The sequence below is a fragment of the Muscardinus avellanarius genome (assembly GCF_963383645.1).
Source record: "Muscardinus avellanarius genome assembly, chromosome: 18".
NCBI classification, from domain to species: domain Eukaryota; kingdom Metazoa; phylum Chordata; class Mammalia; order Rodentia; family Gliridae; genus Muscardinus; species Muscardinus avellanarius.
This window is the reverse complement of record NC_137804.1, coordinates 51,039,982-51,059,303: the sequence shown is the minus strand read 5'-3', so window position 1 is coordinate 51,059,303 and position 19,322 is coordinate 51,039,982. Positions and strand designations below refer to the sequence as shown.

General features: G+C 47.5%; 1 protein-coding gene across 1 annotated transcript in view; it reads left to right on the top strand.

Moving 5' to 3' along the window:
* Nucleotides 1–19,322, top strand: part of MAGI1 (membrane associated guanylate kinase, WW and PDZ domain containing 1) — a gene marked incomplete at both ends in the record, with an annotated part of 524,358 nt that overhangs the window by 262,523 nt on the left and 242,513 nt on the right. The window contains one exon of the mRNA XM_080715588.1: nt 2,028–2,144. Within this exon, the coding sequence (XP_080571714.1) occupies nt 2,028–2,144 (117 nt within the window). The remainder of the gene's footprint in view (nt 1–2,027; nt 2,145–19,322) is intronic.

Below are 19,322 nucleotides of genomic sequence, written 5' to 3'. Positions count from 1 at the left end.
CACATATTTCCTCCCAATAAACATGTGAAGATCTAGTTTTGGCAGGGTGGTTATTATGTCAACAAAGTCTGCATTACTCTGGGTTGTTTCAAGGATTTTTTTGCTTTCGTTTATTTATTTCTATTTGCCGTTACAAAAATACCAAACAATTCCGGACATTGGTGCCAACTCTCACGAGTATGCCTTTAGGGTAAATTCCTACCGATTGAGTCTTTGGTGAGAGAACATTTTATAATTTGACAGTTAATGCTGTCTTCTATTCTTTGAGGTTTTAGCCACTTACTCACCCACTAACTGTGTCTGCAAGTATTTGTGGCGCCTGTTTCAAATGGCATTGCCTACACTAATTTCTTTGTTACTTGGGCCGCATGGTATTATGGGTATGATGTGAATGTGAACCCTCAAGTTAGTTCTGTTTCTCTGCTATTTTATCCCCAGGTGGTTTCTGCTTGCCTTTCCCCCGCAGAGGGAAATCTCAGCACAGCCTGCTGGGACTGAGAGAGGTGTGCTGGAATCGCCATGCACCGCCTTTCTCCTCCCTCCCTCCCTCCCTCCCTCCCTTCCTTTCTCCTTTCTTTCTTTCCTTCTTTCCTTCTTTCTCTTTCTTTCTTTCTTTCTCTTCCTTTCTTTCTATTTTGCCATGCGCCACCTTCCTCCTTTCTTTCTTTCTTTCTTTCTTTCTTTCTTTCTTTCTTTCTTTCTTTCCTTTCTTTCTTTCTTTCTCACTTTCTTTCTATCTTTACCATGCTCCACCTTTCTCTTTTCTTTCCTTCTTTTTCTCTTTCTTTTTTTCTTCCTTCCTTCCTTCCTTTCTATCTTTGCCATGCGCCACCTTTCTCCTTTCTTTCTTTCTTTCTTTCTTTCTTTCTTTCTTTCTTTCTTTCTTTCTTTCATCCTGGGGATGGAACCCAGGGCTATTCTACCTCTGAGCTCCACCCCCAGCCCTATTTTTTATTCTTCGTTTTCAAACAGGGTCTCACTGAGTTGCAAAGGGCCTCACTAAGTAGCTGAGGCTGTCCTTGCACTGCGATCCTCCTGTCTCAGCCTCCCGAATGCTGGGATTCCAAGTGTGGACCGCCACGTCTGGCTTCGTTTTCTTTTTTTTAATATGTGTACATCTATTGGTGCGTTGCGATTAGACATCATAGGTTCAAAGTGATACAGCCAGACCTGAGCACAGTACTTGTCTGCTTCAGTACACACATGTGTTTGTGAGATTGGTAGTGATATCTTTGTATATGGACACAGCGTTATCTGAACCGTCCTGACCTCCATCCTCCAATCTCTTACTGAACCCAGGGGCCTTCTACCTCCAAGCTACACCCCCAGCCCTATTTTTTATTCTTTATTTTGAAACAGCATCTCACTAAGTTGCAGAGGGCCTCGCTAGGTAGCTGAGGCTGTCCGAGAACCGCGATCCTCCCGTCTCAGCCTCTCGAATGCTGGGATGACCAGCGTGCCCACCGCGCCCGGCTCCCCTTCTACTATTCTGATGGCGTCTCTCTTCTCATTTATCTGAAATCTCTTTTGGTTCCCGTTTTCTCTCTAGCTTCCATGTATGAGAGCCTGGCCTTGACTTTCTGAGACTGGCCAGTCTCACTTCACATAATATTCTCTGGATCCGTCCATGTTCCTGCAAGTGAAATAATGCTGTTCCTCTTTATAAAAGCCGAGTAAAATTCCACAGTGTGTGTAGACCCCATTTTCTTTATCCACTCTTCTTTCAAAGGATTTCGAGATTGGTTCCGCCGTTTGGCTATTGTGATTGGGTATCCACCTATCGGCGTAGTATTCTGACTTTAATTGTATTAGAAAGATCCAGAGGAGTGTATGGCTGAGTCCAACAGTGCTTCCATCCCTAGTCTCCTGCGGCGCTCCACGCCCATCTTCCCAGTGATCCCACCAATTTATAATCCCGCCAGCCACGGATCGAGAGTTCCTCTCTCCCCGTGTCCTCGCGAGCATCTGTTTCTCCTTGTGCCCGAGGCCCCCTTGCTGATGGGTTCTGTGTTCTCCATTTCCCGCAGGAGGGAGACTCAACAAGGACCTGCGGCATTTTCTCAATCAGCGCTTCCAGAAAGGCTCTCCTGACCACGAGCTGCAGCAGACCATAAGAGACAACCTGTACCGCCATGCTGTGCCTTGTGAGTAGCCGGCCCTTGGCATCTCGCCGCTGGGGTGGGGTGGGCGAGCTCTGCAGCCGGGTCTGCGACCCCTGGCGGCTCGTCCACCCGATGGTGTCGGGAGCTAGTCACACTTGCCACGGCGCGACGTCCTGGTGTGCCTGGCTTTCAGGTTGGCTTTGCCACTACCGATTTGCAAGGCCAGGCGAGTCATGTACCTTCCGTAAGGTTCATTTCCACATTAGTGGAAAGAACGTGTCAACGATGCTCGTGTCCGAGGACTGTGATGAGGAGGAGGTGGGACGAGGCCCTTCAGGTGTTCTGAGAGGTCTTGGCAACCCTGCCACCCTTCCAAGTGTTGGCCGTCGTTGGTATTTAACGGCATGGACGGGCCGGAGGTCTGTGTCCCGGCTTGTGTGGAGCCGCTGTGTCCCTATCAGTGGCCCTTCCTTCAGTGAGCTCCTTTCCTCCTGTGCATCCAGTGGACGGATCTCAAAACCAAGATTGTCCTAGAAATGTCATCCACAGGTGAAAACACCAAGTTTCAAAAATCATGAGATAGCCGGGCGCGGTGGCGCACGCTTGTCATCCCCGCGCGCGCAGGTTCGAAGCCAGCCCCCCGCGCTGGCTTAGGAGACCCTGTTTCCAAATAAAAATGTAAAAATAGGTCTGGGAGTGTAGCCCGGAGGTAGAAGGGCTTCCAGGAACCCCAGTACCACCAAAAAAAAAAAAAAAAAAATTAAAAAAAATCATGAGATAAAGTCCGACTCCGAGTGAGGCCCAGCACAGGAGCTCTGAAGAGGAGTTTCTGTGGGGAGGCAGGCACAGGTGTGTCCATCTGTCCATGCTGTGTGGATAAATTGGCCGCTCAACATTAGTAAAGTATCCAGATGGGCTGGCGCATCCCTGGAATCCCAGGACTCGGGAGGCTGAGACAGAAAGAGGCTCGGCAGCTTAGTTTCAAAAATAAAAAATAAAGTAGGATTGAGGGTGTTGCCCAGAGGTAGAATGCCTTTGGTTTTAATACAAAAAAAAAAAAAAATCTACTCTTTTAGCAGTCCTTTGAAAGCGATGTTTTATTTATTTATTTATTTAATTATTTATTTTGCCATACTGGGGATTGAACTCAGACCCTGTTTTAGAATAAAAAATTAAAAAGCCTGACATGGTGCATGCACCTGCTTGTAATCCCAGCATTAGGGAGGCTGAGACAGGAGGATCGGGGTTCGAGGCCGGCCTCAGCTACTTAGGCTCTTTGCAACTCAGTGACACCCTGTTTCGAAATAAAGAATAAAAAAATAGGGCTGGGGGTGTAGCTCAGAGATGGAATGCCCCTGGGTTCCACCCCCAGTACCACCAAAAAAAAAAAAAAAAAAAATAGGGCTGGGGGTGTAGCTCAGAGGTAGAATGAAGGCGATTGATATTTAACGCCCATTTCACAGACAACAAAGTAGGGGCCCAGGGAGGTTAAGTCTCCAGTGAGCGGCACACGCTGGTCTTGCTGGACGCTTGGACCGTTCCCAGCTAGTCCACAGCCATCTTCATGGCCATCTCAGGAGTAATAGAACCGCAGGTTGAAAGCAATTTTGCAGAATTCAGTAACTGCCGACTCATGATTGTTCTCTGCCTAATTTTTTCCCCTACTCAGATTCCAATTTAAGAAATGGGGATGAAGTCTATGAGAACTCCATTTCTTGTGCATCTGTGGCATTACCATGGCGACGGGTTGGCGTGCTTTCCCGTTTATTTTTTATTTTTTTCCCCCACTGATTTATTGGACCTGACTGTGAGCTAAATGGCTTGATTTTAAGCTTACCACTCTGTAGGAATCGGGGCAAGAATGACCTCGGTCTTTTCAAAAACAGTGGAGAAAAAATTACGTTGGTCTTTGCTTGTTAAAAGCTCTTGGTATTGACGTTCCGTTTGTAGGGATCCAGTAAATCGGGCATCTGGAAGCGGAAATGGTGTTCCTACCCAAAGAAAAAACAAGTTAGCAATTTATTTTACATTTCCTCCGTAAAGTGGGAAGGAAACTCAGAGGAGGCCTGTTGGGTCTGGCGTGCCTTTGATGCTCGGAGCAGACCAGGGGTGACTTGGGGTTCAGTTACAGGCTCGGATTCTCTGACCGCATAGGCTTTGATTTTGATTTTGATTTTTTGGACCCAGGTGTTGCAGGAGTGGGCGAGGGCACCCTGACTTCGGGGGATGGACCCCCAGATGGTGTTGTAACTGGGCTGGAGGGAGCTGGTCCGCCCTCTTATTATCTGTGTGTGTGTGAGGACTTCCTGCCAGGCTGTGCAGTGACTCCAGTGTTTTGATAAAGAATGACCTCATAAGCAGGTGTGGGCTTGTGGGGGTGGGCTTCTTTTTCTGTACATTTTAGGAGGCTCGTGGGTTATTGGAAATGAGGAAATAAGCAGCTTTCCTCTCCAGTTGTTTTATACGCATCCTCATGTAGAATTCAGTGTTTTTTGTTTTGTTTTGTACAGGGGGAATTGAGCCCAGGGGCATTCTACCTCTGAGCTATACCCTCAGCTCTTTTTATTTTGAAATAGGGTCTCTTTTTTTTTCTTTCTTTTTTTCCTCTTTCTTCCTTTCCTTTTTTTTTTTTTTTTTTTGTGTGTGTGTGGTACTGGGGATTGACCCCAGGGGCATTCTACCTTTGCGCTACACCCCCAGCCCTATTTTATTTTTATTTTTATTTTGAAACAGGGTCTTGCTATGTTATCTCGTGGTAGTCTTTTTTTTTTTTTTTTTTTTTTTTTTTTTGGTGGTGGTACTGGGGTTCCTGGAAGCCCTTCTACCTCCGGGCTACACTCACAGAACTATTTTTACATTTTTTATTTGGAAACAGGGTCTCCTAAGCCAGCGCACGGGGCTGGCTTCGAACCTGTGCGATCCTCCTGTCTCTGCCTCCCAAGCGCGGGGATGACAAGCGTGGTAGTCTTGAACTTGGGGATCCTCCTGTCTCCGCCTTCCAAGTACTAGGATTACGGGTTTGTGCCACTCTGCCCAGCTTTCCGAAGTTTTCAAGGCTGGTCACAGACTCCCATACGTGTTTGACCGTGTGCCATGGCGCCTGGCTTAGAATTCAGTTTTATCTTAATTCCTTGGCAATTGCAGGCCATTGCATCCCACTTTTACAGAAAAGATGAAACGACAATACTTCCTCAAAAATCATACCGCTCCCGAATGCCACAGTATATCACTGCTCACCCACCTCTGTTTTAAAGTTTCTGATTTTTTACAGCTTTATTGAGATGTAATTCCCATACGGTACAGTTCACCCAGGTGAAGTGTTCACCCAAACCTCTATTTGTTCCAGTTAATATTATTCTCCACTTCCCTTTTATTCAAGAGCTTTTATTGTTTTCTGCATCGTGGAAAAAGGTCATCTTAGAAATTTAATTATATTTACCACTGAAAATCACTACCTGAGAAGACAGGGACTACAGAAAAGAAAGCTTAGATGTGACCCTTCTGCAGGCTCTGTGACCTGGTGAAAGTCAAGCGCCCTCTCTGAGGCTCATTTACTCTTCAGGAAAATGGAAATAGTCCTCGCTGCCCCGACGTCTCTCCGGTTACACACACAAACCCTGCAAGGGGCTCCCATTAGACCGTGCTCAGAGAAGCCAGGCCGCGGCTGAGGTCCCAGTTAGAGCATGCAGGGTCAGGGCTGAACTAGGCTCTCTGCCTCCCAAGCCGGGTGTGATTAATAATCGCCTGCTGGGAGTTGCATGGAAATAGACTACTGGGAGGTAAAATAAAAGGGAAAGACGGTTCTGATTGCCGACTCCCTGGTCTTAGCTGTGTCCAATGGGGTTTAATGTTAGAGAAAGAAGGTTTATTTGCTTCTGGGGCTGGAGAGTTCAGTCCGTATGTATAGTCCGTTTATGCCAGCTGCCAAGCAGGAGCCGGGGCTGCAGGTTTCTAGGACATGGTAGAAGGAAATAGAGGACAGGGGACATGGATACCCCAGGCCACGCCCTAGGGCCCGCCTCCAGCCACGCCCTGCCGTGATAGGCCACGCCCCCGGGGCCTCCTCCAGTGACACCTTGCCTCTAAGTGCCACGCCCTCAGGGTCCGCCTCCAGCCACGCCCCATGACCGGCCTCCAACCACGCCTTACTCTCTGAGGCCACGCCCCCAGGGCCTCTTTAGTCACGCCCCTTGACCAGCTTTAAACCACGCCCTATCTTCTGAGGCCACGCCCCCAGGGGGCCCATCTCCAGCCACGCCCTTGGGCTCTGCCTCTCAGTTCTTCTGCCTCCTGAACAGGAGATCCCAGGAATATTTAACTCTCTACATAACCATGTTTATTCCAATTTTTATGTCTATGGAATTTTCTTAGGATATTTAGATGTACCTGCTTTCTCATGAGAGCTCGTTTATGTTTCTATGGAAAACTGCCTTTGCAGCCTGGGTCTGAGTTACAGATCGCCATGCCTGCCTGGCTCACTCAGCTCTGTGGTCAGCTCAGTATTCCCGGCTCCTCCACCCCTGTTTCTGTTCCACTCGCTCGCTGCTCCTATGGCCTGCCTCCTTCTGGTCCCCACCTCGCCTTCTCTACCTTTCTGTGTGAGCCTAGAGGCCTCTTCTTCTGAGAAGTCCTCCCGGGCTCCCCGAGTGCCCTCTGCCCCAAAGCCTCCCTCAGCCCTGTCCCTGCTGTCCTTTTAGAACCCACCTGTCCCGTTAGAATTTGACTTTGGTGACTCCTACAGCGTGCCTGCCTCGCTGACCCACTGGACCTCTACTTTGGTGCCTGGACCGCAGGATAAATATGTCTTGAGTGGGCTGAATGAGTGATGAAATGGAAAAAGATGTTGAACGTTCGTTTTTCGTGGTATCTTCTCTGTCGCTTACTTAGCCTTTCGAGAACAACATCACAACTGCCTGTGCACAGACTTGCCAGATAAAAGGGCGGCTCAGAGGCTGGGGCCCCAGGAGAGGTCGGAGATGGCCGAAAAGGACTTCTCCGTCCTCAGAGGAAGGGAATCAAAGCTCCTGCGTGAGCTGAGCCCTGTGCCCATCCACAGCTCCTCCTAATTACAGCCTCCATATCTCTGCACCTCCCACCTTGAGAGCTTCCTGGTTTTATGACTTCTTGTCCCCGTTGATTTGACAACATCTGAGATCGTTGCTGTGGAATGCTGCTTTCCCGGGAAGATAAATGCGTTACCTGACACAGCTTGTCATTTACAGTCGGCTGCCTTCAAAATGAGATCCAGCCCCCCCAGCAGTGCCGGGTCTCGGGAATGCTGAACACGCCCGGGCCCCTCTCTGCGCTTCCCTGGGCTCCGCTGGGAGCAGCTCAGCTTTCTGCCCAAGCTCAGGGTCTTCGGGAAGAAGAACCAGTCTTGGGGTCGCTTAATACTATGCTGATCAGGGTTCCCCCTGGGGCTGAGGCCATTGTAACCTGTCTAAGAGGTATTGATCATTGACTTAAAGGCGTTTACAAAGGGATTGGCTGTGTTTGATGTGCAGGACAATTTAAATGTGGCTCAGTAAACCTGGGCCGATCCTAGGCTCTCTAGAGGTACCATATTTAGACAGGCAGTTAAACCTCTGCAACATGTCTCATTGTTGGTTATTGCAAACGGGGCCATAAATGACCTCGGAGACTGTGTGAACCTATTAGTTTCTCTTAAGCACGGTCGGTTCCAATATAGCCCGCCTACAATCAGCCCATTCTGCCATCGTCCTTTAACAGTTAAAGCTGAGCCGGGTGTGCACGGCGGCGCACGCTTGTCATCCCCGCGCTTGGGAGGCTGAGACAGGAGGATCGCACGGGTTCGAAGCCAGCCTCAGCTACTTAGTGAGGCTCTCGGCAACTTAGTGAGACCCTGTATATATATATATATATATTACATTAAATATATAAAATATATTATATATATTACATTAAATATATTATATATATATATATATATATATATATATATATATATATATGGTCTGGGAGTATATCCCGGAGGTAGAAAGCCTCTGGGTTCCACCCCCAGTACCACCAAAAAAAAAAAAAAAAAAAAAGCTGATGATGTAAACTTGACTTTCGATCCGCAAGAAGCCAGGACAGCAACATCGGAAAGCCTCGTCTCCTGGAAGGTGTATCTGTGTGTTCAGTTGGTACTTGGTGCTAGTGGAAAGCTTGGTCATAATTCCTAAGCCAGAGAATCCCGCCAGCGGCCACCGACTGATCAGATAAAGGTGCTGGAAACTGTCGCAATCGTGACCACTCTTCTCCTCCAACCCAAGTAAGTGCCCTCGAAAATTATTTATTTATTCATTTATTTTTGGTGGTACTGGGGTTCCTGGAAACCCTTCTACCCCCAGGCTACACTCCCAGGCACCTATTTTTTTAAAAATATTTTTATCTGGAAACAGGGTTGTCATCCCCGCGCTTGGGAGGCGGAGACAGGAGGATGGCGCAGGTTCGAAGCCAGCCGCGCGCGCTGGCTTAGGAGACCCTGTTTCCAAATAAAAATGTAAAAATAGGTCTGGGAGTGTAGCCCGGAGGTAGGAGGGCTTCCAGGAACCCCAGTACCACCAAAAAAAAAAAAAAAAAAAAGGAATAAAAAATAGGACTGGGGGTGTAGTTCGGCGGTAGAATGCCCCGGGTTCCATTCCCCATACCATAAAAAAAAAAATGCTTTTTGTTTAGATATTATTGGGAATTAAAGTCAGGGATCGGATTACTGTAAAAAAATGTTCACCCACATAACCCTATGCTGGGCACTGACAGGGTGTGTGTGTGTGTGTGTGTGTGTGTGTGTGTGTGTGTGTGTGTGACTGGGGAGCTGGAAGGTTCTCTGGGAGTCTGGACTCTCGTTCCTGGCAGACAACAGCAGGGCATCTCTATTTTACCAGCGCCCACGGAGAAGAGAGGTTCCCTGCGGTGAGTTCCTGAAAAGGGCCTGGGCGTCGCCAGCTCCCTCCTGGGGCTCTGCCCGGCCACGGGGGCTCACACTTTGTGTGGCTCACGCTGGACACTCCACCCACGCTGGCCTCAAGCTCTGCCCGGGAATATGTTGGCTTGTTTCATTTCTGGGTGATTTATTAACGAGCCCGTTATTAACAAAGTTCTAAAGCCATTTCCTCCGGGGACCTTTTATGAACGCAGAGGCCGACGTCGGGTCACACGGCGTCCTGCCCCTGGCGCAGGGCCCTGCCTGTTGGTAACATCTCTGGATGGGCTGCTCGCATATTTACTGTTCTATTGCTTGTGTCTTTTGTGTATTTTATCAGTCCTCTTTTGAGATTACCTAGACTGATTTTTTATTTTTATTTTTTATTTTTTTGGTGGTACTGGGGTTCCTGGAAGCCCTTCTACCTCCGGGCTACACTCCCAGACCTATTTTATATTATTTAATTTTATTTTATTTATTTATTTTTATTTTTTATTTTTTGGTGGTACTGGGGTTCCTGGAAGCCCTCCTACCTCCGGGCTACACTCCCAGACCTATTTTTACATTTTTATTTGGAAACAGGGTCTCCTAAGCCAGCGCGCGCGGCTTGCTTCGAACCTGCGCCATCCTCCTGTCTCCGCCTCCCGAGCGCGGGGATGACAAGCGTGCGCCACCGCGCCCGGCGACATATTGGCTTTTTAAAAGACTCTTCTCTTAATAACACATGGATTCTTCCTTGGCTGGATCGTAGGATACCCATATATCCACGTGGAAGCCACGTGAATGCATTTAATTGCCTTATAATTTTAGCTGACATTTTTCATCAAGATTTGTGGTAATTATGAAGCAATTTTCATGGTAATTTATGAAGGTACATGAAAGTTTTTCTAGTGTCCTTACCATCTATTATTTATGTGAGGAGAAGCTTTTACCATATTTTGCTTTTTGGAGAGCCACTTAAGTCAAGAAGGTAAAGTATAATTTTTTTTACGGTGGAGCAGGGGAGAGGTTCTAGGGATTGAATCCAAAGGACAGTCTACCTCTGAGCTATGCTCCCAGAACTCTTTAAAGTTTTAAAAAATTTTGAAACAGTGTCTCGCTAAGTTGCCGAGTCTGGCCTCAAACCTTCCATCCTCCCGTCTCAGCCTCCCATGTACCGGCAGGCATGTACCATCACACCACCTGGCTAAGTTCCCTGTTCGTAAGGAGTGTCCTGTGTAGCGCCATATTCCAACAAGAGACAGTGACTTGGGAGGCCAAGACAGGAGGATCATGGTTCACGGACAGCCTCAGCTACTTAGTGAGACCCTCGGCAACTCAGTGCATCCGTGTTTCAAAATAAAGAATAAAAAAAATAGGGCTGGGGGCGTAGCTTGGAGGTAGAACGCCCCTGGGTTCTATCCTTAATACCTCAGAAACAAAAAAAAACAAAAGCAGGTGTACAAAACTCCAACAACACGAGTTGGGGCAGGGTTTTTAATATTCGCATTTGATTACTGCTCTGAAATGCACCTCCCCGCAACGCGGCATAATTGTGCGTTCATTAAAGGCAGTATGTAGAAAACGCCCATTGAAAATACGCCGCAGACAGCATCGTCTGATGAGGATCACCAAGTTTCCATGTTTTCTTTGGGTCCCCTGGCTGACTCTGTCTACTGGGCCACGGCTTTCTGGGACGAAGACATCACGATGCCCTTTTCCCTGCTGGCGTCTTGATGGGTGTGGGATGGGGCGGGCGACGCCTTTGCGTCAAAGCCTGGCTGTGTCGGGCTCAGCCCTGGCTACCCGGTTAGGAGAGCGAGCCCGAGAAGGGAGTCTGAGGGTGTCTATTACGAGGGTCTCTATTACGCAAGGGATAGGATCCAAGCCCTTCCCCGGCGCCGCCTTCCAGTTTTCTGTTTCATTTCTTCAACCAGGGCTACTAAGTTTGACCTACTTTGGGTGGGGGGCACCGGAGATTGAACTCAGGTATTCTACCTCCGAGCTATACCCCCAGCCCTATTTATTTATTTATTATTTATTTATTTATTTATTTATTTATTTGCAGTACTGGGGATGGGATCCAGGGGCATTGTACCTCTGAGCCCCCTGTTTTAGTCTTTTTCAAATTTGAAACACGGTCTCACTAAGTTGCGAGCTGCCTCCCTAAGTATCTCAGGCTGTCTGCAAACTGCGATCCTCCTGTCTCCGCCTCCCGAATGCTGGGATTACCAGCGTGCGCCACCACGCCCGGCTCGTAACTGTTTTATTCTTTTATTCTTTTTTTTTTAATTTTTTAAATTTTTTGCGGGTCTGGGGATGGAACCCAGGGACATTTGACCTCCGAGCTACACCCCCTGCCCTATTTTTTATTCTTTATTTTGAAACCGGGTCTCACTGAGTTGCAGAGGGCCTCACTAAGGAGCTGAGGCTGGCCGCGAACCCCGATCCTCCGGTCTCAGCCTCCCGAATGCTGGGATGACGAGCGTGCGCCGCCGCGCCCCACTAAGTCTGACTTATTTGAACCGGAGGCTTCTCTGCTCTTAGGACGAGCCCGGGAGAAGTGGGATCATTCTGCTATTTGCTTTGAAATGAAAATTTGGTTATACTAGAAATAAAACCATTCCCAAGGACACCAAGCTAATGACCCATAAAAGATTCATTACTTTGCCTTTCTAATTATATATAGTTGGTGTGCATGAATCAACGTGACATCTTCTCTCGTTCCATGTTGTAGGATAAGGATCATTACAAACAGACCTTACAGGACTCTCCGAGTCACAGTTTGTATGATCTTTATTTCTGCTGATTTGAGGGACATAATTTCCTTTCTTTGTATGTGTGTTGGGGAAGGGGAGTCTGGAAATGGAACCCAGGAGCAGTCTACATCCGAGCTACACCCCTAGCCCCTTTATTTTGTATTTATCTATGTTTTGGGACTCACTAAATGAGAGGCTGGCCTCTAACCTGCAATCCTCTGTGTCAGCCTCCCAAGTATTGGGATTGCAGGCATGCACCACCATGCCTACCTCTGTCTTTCTCTCTCTTTCCGTCTGTCCATCCATCTGTCCGTCTATCCATCCATCCTTCTTTCCAGTACTGAAGATAGAATCCAGGGGCACTCTACCACTGAGCTAGAACTTTAGCCCTCTTTAATTTTTGATTTTGAGATGGGGTTTTGCTAAGTTGCCCAGGCCGGTCTTGAACTTGCGATCCTCCTCCCTCAGCCTCCAGAGTAGCGGGGATTACAGGCACGTGCCACTGTGCCTGGCAGGGGTTAATACATTTCTCCTGCCATCTGTAAGTGGCTTATTTTATTTTATTTAATTTTTTGTGGCACTGGGGATGAAACCCAGGGACTTTTCTACCTCCGGGCTACACTCCCAGACCTATTTTATACTTTACTTGGAAACAGGGTCTCACTAAGTGGCTGAGAGCCTCACTAAGTAGCTGAGGCTGGCTTCGACCCCGCGCGATCCTCCTGTCTCAGCCTCCCAAGCGCGGGGATGACAAGCGTGCGCCGCCACGCCCGGCTGAAAGTGGTTTTACAGTTTCAGCTTCACTTAATTAGTGATTATTGGGGGGAAGGAAAGGAGGGGACCCACATCTGTTTTTTGTAGAATTCTGCAAAAGAGAAGTTGCTACAGATGAGATCTTCTTCACATGTAGGAGAGGAATTAAATATGAGTTATCATAAGAAACTACCAGGTTGACTGTAATTTTGCCAGAGTTCTGGCACCTGCCTGGGCCTGGGCCACCCTTGCTGGCTCTGGGACCCCAGAAAGCTTTGCCCAGGGTCTCACTTCTGCCAGACAAGTGCTATGCCACTGGGCCACCGCGCGGCTTCCCAGGGTGGGTTTTCTCTACAGAGAGAGCGCCTCCCGTCAGCTCTCCGGCCCAGCCCTTCCCTCCCGGGGCTGCCGACTGAGGGGGCCTCGGGCTCCGGCATCAGGGGCTCCGGCACTGCACCTGCGCCGCCGGATCCTGCGGGGGGCTCTCCCTTCTCTACTCACAGGAAGAGAAAACAGGGCCGCCGCATGCAACTAGGAAGTCCTGTCTCCCAGGGACACGGAGTAGCTGGAAGACGCTTCTCCTGGAGATAGTGCTTCTCTCCTTCCTTCCTTCCTTCCTTCCTTCCTTCCTCCTTCCTCCTTCCTTCCTCCTTCCTTCCTTCCTCCTTTCCTCCCTCCCTCGCTTCTTTCTTTCTTCCTTCCTTCCTTCCTTCCTTCCTTTCTTTCTTTCTTGCAGTACTGGGGATGGAACCCAGGGACATTCTACCTCTGAGCTACACCTGCAGCCCTATTGTTCAGTCTTTTTATCTTTGAAACCGGGTCTCACTGAGTTGCGGAGGGCCTCACTAAGTAGCTGAGGCTGTCCGTGAACCGCGATCCTCCCATCTCAGCCTCCCGAATGCTGGGATGACAAGCGTGCGCCACCACGCCCGGCTTGACAAATAATTAACACAATCTGAGATTTCTTTCTTTCTTTCTTTCTTTCTTTCTTTCTTTCTTTCTTTCTCTCTTTCTCTCTTTCTCTCTTTCTCTCTTTCTCTCTTTCTTTCCTTCTTTCTTTCTTGCAGTACTGGGGATGGAACCCAGGGACATTCTACCTCTGAGCTACACCTGCAGCCCTATTTTTTATTCTTTATTTTGAAACAGGGTCTCACTGAGTTGCAGAGGACCTCACTAAGTAGCTGAGGCTGGCCGCGAACTGCGATTCTCCGGTCTCAGCCTCCAGAATGCTGGGATGACGAGCGTGCGCCACCGCGCCCGGCTTGACAAATAATTAACGCAATCTGAGATTCCTTTGTTTTCTTTTTTCTTTCTTTCTTTTCTTTCTTTCTTTCCTTCTTTCTGCATTCTTCCACTTTTTCATTTGTAGTCAATAAAGGAAGCCGTACCCACATGCATAAAACATAACAGGCTGAAGTGACCGGCTTGTCACGAGGCGCACGGAGGTCACAGCAGCGCGCCTAGGAATTTTGTCTTTACAACGGGAACAAATCGGAATCGGAGAGCCGTGCGTGGTGACTCACGCTCCTAAGCTTCGGAGCACGAGTTTGAAAAGAGGAGGCCATGGTGAAATGTAGGCCTCGCATCTCCTGAGGGGCAGCCTCCCCTTCCCCCAGTCCTGGTGGAGACCAGGCAGCATTAGGAGCCAGGCACCATCTTTCTTTCTCTCTCCTCTCTTGTCGGCCAGCTGCTCCGAGACTCAGTTTCCTCGTTTATAATGTAGGACGCCGCTCAGAGGGTTGCACCATCGCCTGCGCAAATGTCCTGTGTGGGGTCGCTGACTGTTCTAGTCCTGGCAATAGCGGGCATGATACCATGTTGAAGATGCCGCGGCTGTCAGTGGGGAGCGACGTGACCCGCAGTGGGAAGGGGGATTATCAGAGGGGAGAAGAGGGCCCTGATCTCTAGGAAGAACCCACATAGGTATCCATCACCCGACTCCGACTGTGCTGCCATCCCCTGTGCCTGTTGGCACACTAGATCACGCATGTTGGGGATGACCTGGGCACCCCCAGTTACGTTACGATGAGTTATGGAACTGCGGTTGAGAATATGTATTTCCAAAATATATAGAAATAAACTGGGCCCCCATCTCTGTAATCTTAGTACTCGAGAGGCTGAGGTGGGAGGGTCTCAGGGTTGAGGGCAGCCTTGGCAACTCATTGAGACCCCAGCTGAACAAGGCTCTGTTTCAAAATTTAAAAAATAAAAAGGCACGGCGTATAGCTCGGAGGTAGGGCATCCCTGGGTGTTCAATCCCTAATATGATAGGTGGATGGATGGATGGATGGATGGATGGATGGATGGATGGATGGATGATGGATAGGTCTGGGGGTATAGCTCAGAGTTAGAATGCCCCTGGATTCCATCCTCAGTATCAGGATGACAAGTAGAGTTTTAGGCAGGGATTGGAACTTGCTGGGCACTCACCTTGGTGACCTGGGCTTCGAGGGCTGTGTAGAGAGGCAGCCCTCCCCCAGCTTTTGGGGCACAGGGGGGCTCAGTGTAGGGCTTGGATATGGACAGATACGGGTTGGATTCACATCCCTCGTTCTCTGGCTTCGTGATCCTGGATAAGTTACCTCTCGGAGGTTTCCTAATCCCCTATTTTATACTTTATGAAAATACAAGCCTGGCACCCAGTAGGTGGTCCGGTTGGAGAGGCACAGCCACCCACCAAGTGTGCGCTCCTCCGTGCTGATTTCAGAGATGCCTCTCTGGTGGGCAGAGTTGAGGGGTACAGAGGAAGACCAAGGGGTCTTATTTTATTTACTGGTGGTACTGGGGATTGAACCCAGGGACATTCTACCTTTGAGCTACATCTCAGTCCTATTCTTTATTCTTTATTTTGAAACGGGGTCTCATTAAGTTGTGGAGAGCCTCACTAAGTAGCTGAGGCTGGCTGTGAACCTACGATCCTCCTGTCTCAGCCTCCCAAGTACTGGGATTACAATCATGTGCCACCATCCCAAGAAAGGGATTTTTTTTTTTTTTTTTTTTTTTTGGTGTTGGGGATTCAACCCAGGGGGCATTCTACCTCTGAGCTACAACCCCAGCCTGTTAAAAATTATTATTATCATTATTCTTTATTTGGAAACAAGGTCTCACTGAGTGGCAGAGGGCCTCACTAAGTAGCTGAGGCTGTCCATGAACCGCGATCCTCCTGGCTCAGCCTCCCAAATGCTGGGATTGCAAGCGTGCGCCACCACGCCCGGCTTTTAGTCTCCAAATTTAAGAATCGACTTGGACAACAGTCCTTGTGCAATAAAAGCATGATGCTTCTGGAACTTACCTCTTGGACAGAGCCATCGCGGAATGGCTCTTCTCTCCCGTGGGCGATCCTCCGTCTATCTGCACGATATGAGCCACTGTGGCCCCTAACAACCAGAACCTCGCCAACTTTTGTGTTTTCTCGGAAAACGCTATAAAAAGGCTCATTTGAGCACCATCCAAGATGGCCGTGTTTCACAGCTGGAGAAAAGTTCTAAGTCAGTGAGGCTTTCAGGGAGCGTTCCCTGACCTGTTCTGTTTCTTGTTGAAATTTACAGCCTTGGGATTCTCGCTTCTCCTTCCTTTGCTGTCTTCTTTCCCAACAGACTCTCAAAAGCCAGAGAGTTGTCCATCGACGGGGGGTCATGTGCTCCCACGATTCAAGTCATGGCAACTCAAGTCAGAATCCGGCTAGAAAACAGCCTTTCCGACTGATTTTTAATTTTTTTTCTTCTTTTAATAGTGGAAACCAAAGGTTTTACTATGGAAGACACCAATATCCATGGGAAGTGATTTCTCATCTGTCTGTCATGGGAAAGTCGTTGTATTTCATGGACCGGGAAAAGACACGGACAGTAGCATTTCCGGCGTCTCCTCTCTGTCCGCTGTCCCCAATTCTACTTGGGCTCTTGGCCAATTTTAAAAGCCACAGATAAATCCAGGCACCTTTTGTTTTTTCCCCCCGCTTTCCCTGTGCAGTTTTCTTCCCTCCTAAATAATCATTATAAATCAATGTCATTATTTACCTAAACATCTTTATTGGAGGAACAACTCGGCTGCAGAATCCCAACAACACAGCTTTAACACGGTATCGTTTGAAGACTGTGTTATATAAGCCCGGCATTTCTCGATTCTCAAATATGTGTCTTTGTTTTTCTGTTTTGTTTCTTTTTTTCCTTTTTTCTGACTCTGGTTGTTTTTAAACACAGGTGTCCACATTTCATGGGGGTAGTTTTCTTTGTTCCTAAAAACCTGGTAAAGGGAAAAACAGACCTTATCACTAGTGACTTCTTACAATTAATTGGGGTTTGTAAAAAAAAAATGGCCTGGTGATTTTATAGTTTGAACGTTTGTCCCCCAAATTCATGGGCTGAAATTGAAAGGCCGGCAGGATGGTTTAAAGATGAGGCCCGTCTTTGGGTGTTGAGGTCATGAGGCGGAGCCTGGCGGATTGGGATTGGAGTCCTTATAAAAGGGCTTCAGGGAGGGGGCTCGATTTCCTTTATTCTTCTGCCTCCTGAGCATCCAGTACCACTTCCCTCCAGAGGGTGCAGCAGGTAGGGACCATCCTGGATGGAGAGAGAAGCTCTCACCATTCACCAAACCCACTGGTACCATGAGCTTGAGACTCCCAGCCATCCAAACAATGGTAAAGACATTTCTATCACAAACACACACACACACACACACACACACACACACACACACACGACCCAAGATACCAAGATACAGGGCTATTCTCGCAGCTCTTCCTTCTTATTATTTTTATTTGGGGGGGGGATGGTACTAGAGATTGAATCCAAGGGCATTCTGCCACCCAGCTGTACTCTCCCCCCACCCCCGTTCCTTTTTATTTCTTTTATTTTGAGATAGGGCCTCACAGAATTGCTGAGGCTGGCCTTGAACCTGCAATCCTGTCTCTGCCTGACAAGAACTGGGATATTAGGTGTACTCTACCAAGTCTAGTTTCTTCTTGTTACTTCTGTTATTTATTTATTTATTTATTTATTTATTTATTTATTTATTTATTTATTGTGGTACTGGGGGTTGAACCCAGGGGCATTCTATCTCTGAGCTACACTCCCAGTCCTTTTTATGTTTTCTTTTGAAATGAGGTCTTGCCAAAGGCTGTCATCTAACCTGTGATTCTTCTTTCTCAGCCTCCCAAGAACAGGGACTACAGGTGTGTTCTACCACGACTGAATGTCAGTCTTTCTTTCTTTCTTTCTTTCTTTCTTTCTTTCTTTCTTTCTTTCTTTCTTTCTTTCTTGATTTATTTTGGTAGAATTTATTGAACCCAGGGGCCATTCTACCTCCCAGCTATATCCGTATCCCCTTCTGTCCCCCTTTTTTGTGATGCTGAAGAATGAACCCAGGAATGTTCTACCTCGGAGCTACTGCTTTTATTTTGGAATTTTAATAAAACCCCTACCTTGGAGCTACTGCTTTTATTTTGGAATTTTAATAAAACCCCAGCCCTAGTTTTATTTATTTATTTATTTATTTATTTATTTATTTATTTATTTATTTTTGAGACAGGGTTTCACTTAGTTGTAGAGGGCCTCACAAATTTGCTGGGCTGGCCGTGAACCTGTGACCCTTCTGTCTCAATTTCTCAAGTACTAGGATTATAGGCCCATGCCACACCGGCCTCATCCCCACCCTTTTTATTTTTTGTTTTTAAACAGTGTCTTACTGTGTTTCTGGGGGTCTCACTATGTTGCTGAGGCTGGCTTCGAACCTGCAACCCTCCTATCTCGGCCTCCCAAGTGTTGGGATTACAGAGTGCCTGGCTGTCCCTAGGCATGTTGCCTGCAGTTAGAATTAGTTGTTCTCAGACAGCAGCGCTGCCCCCCTCTTGCCTACTTCCCATGGTTCCACGAACCAGACAGAAAATGTAATCCATGTTTCCAATTAATATCTTAACTTTTTCATTTCAAATAACTGTCAGGTTATTTTTTATTACACAAACAACACATGGACCTTTTCAAAATTAAAAATTGAAGCAACATAATGAATTCCAACATCTCATTTGACCATTCCAACCCCATGCTGTTTACTTCTGTCTGTTTACCATGGAGCATGATTTAACTCCTCTGAGGAGCTTGCTAGCACGTATGAGATCTTGGGTTTGATTTCTAGCATGTGCACACACACCACACACACACACACACACACACACACACAGAGAAAAAAAAAGAAGAAAGTATTTATTTGAGGTTGGGAGTATGGCTCAATAGCAGAGAACTTGCTTAGCATGGAAAAGGTCCTGGGTTTAATCTCCAGGGAATTAATCTTCAGCGCCACAAAAGAACAGAAAATAGCCCTCTGAGGCCTTTTCCTCATCATTCATAAATATAGATTGTGTTAGTCAGCTTTCCGCTGCTATAACAAAATAACCCAAGGAAGGCAGCTTTGGCAATTCAGCGAGGCCTTCAGCTACTTGGTGAAACCCTCTTTAAAAAATAAGTAAGAAGGGCTAGGGGTGTAGTTCTGAGATTAGAACACTCTTGGGTTCAATCCCCAGTACCAAATATATACACATATATAGGTTACACCTGTAATCAAGCTACTCGGGAGGCCAAGACAGGAAGGCTACAAATTCAAGGCTAGCCTGGGCAACTTAGCAATTTAGCAAGTCCCTGTCTCAGAACTCAGAGGTTAGAATGCCCCTGGGTTCAATCCCCCATACCAAATATATACTATACACACACACATATATACTTATCCCCCCAGTACCAAATATATACATATATATACATATATATACACATACATATCCTGGCATGGCTGGGACTAGTGTCTCACTCCCGT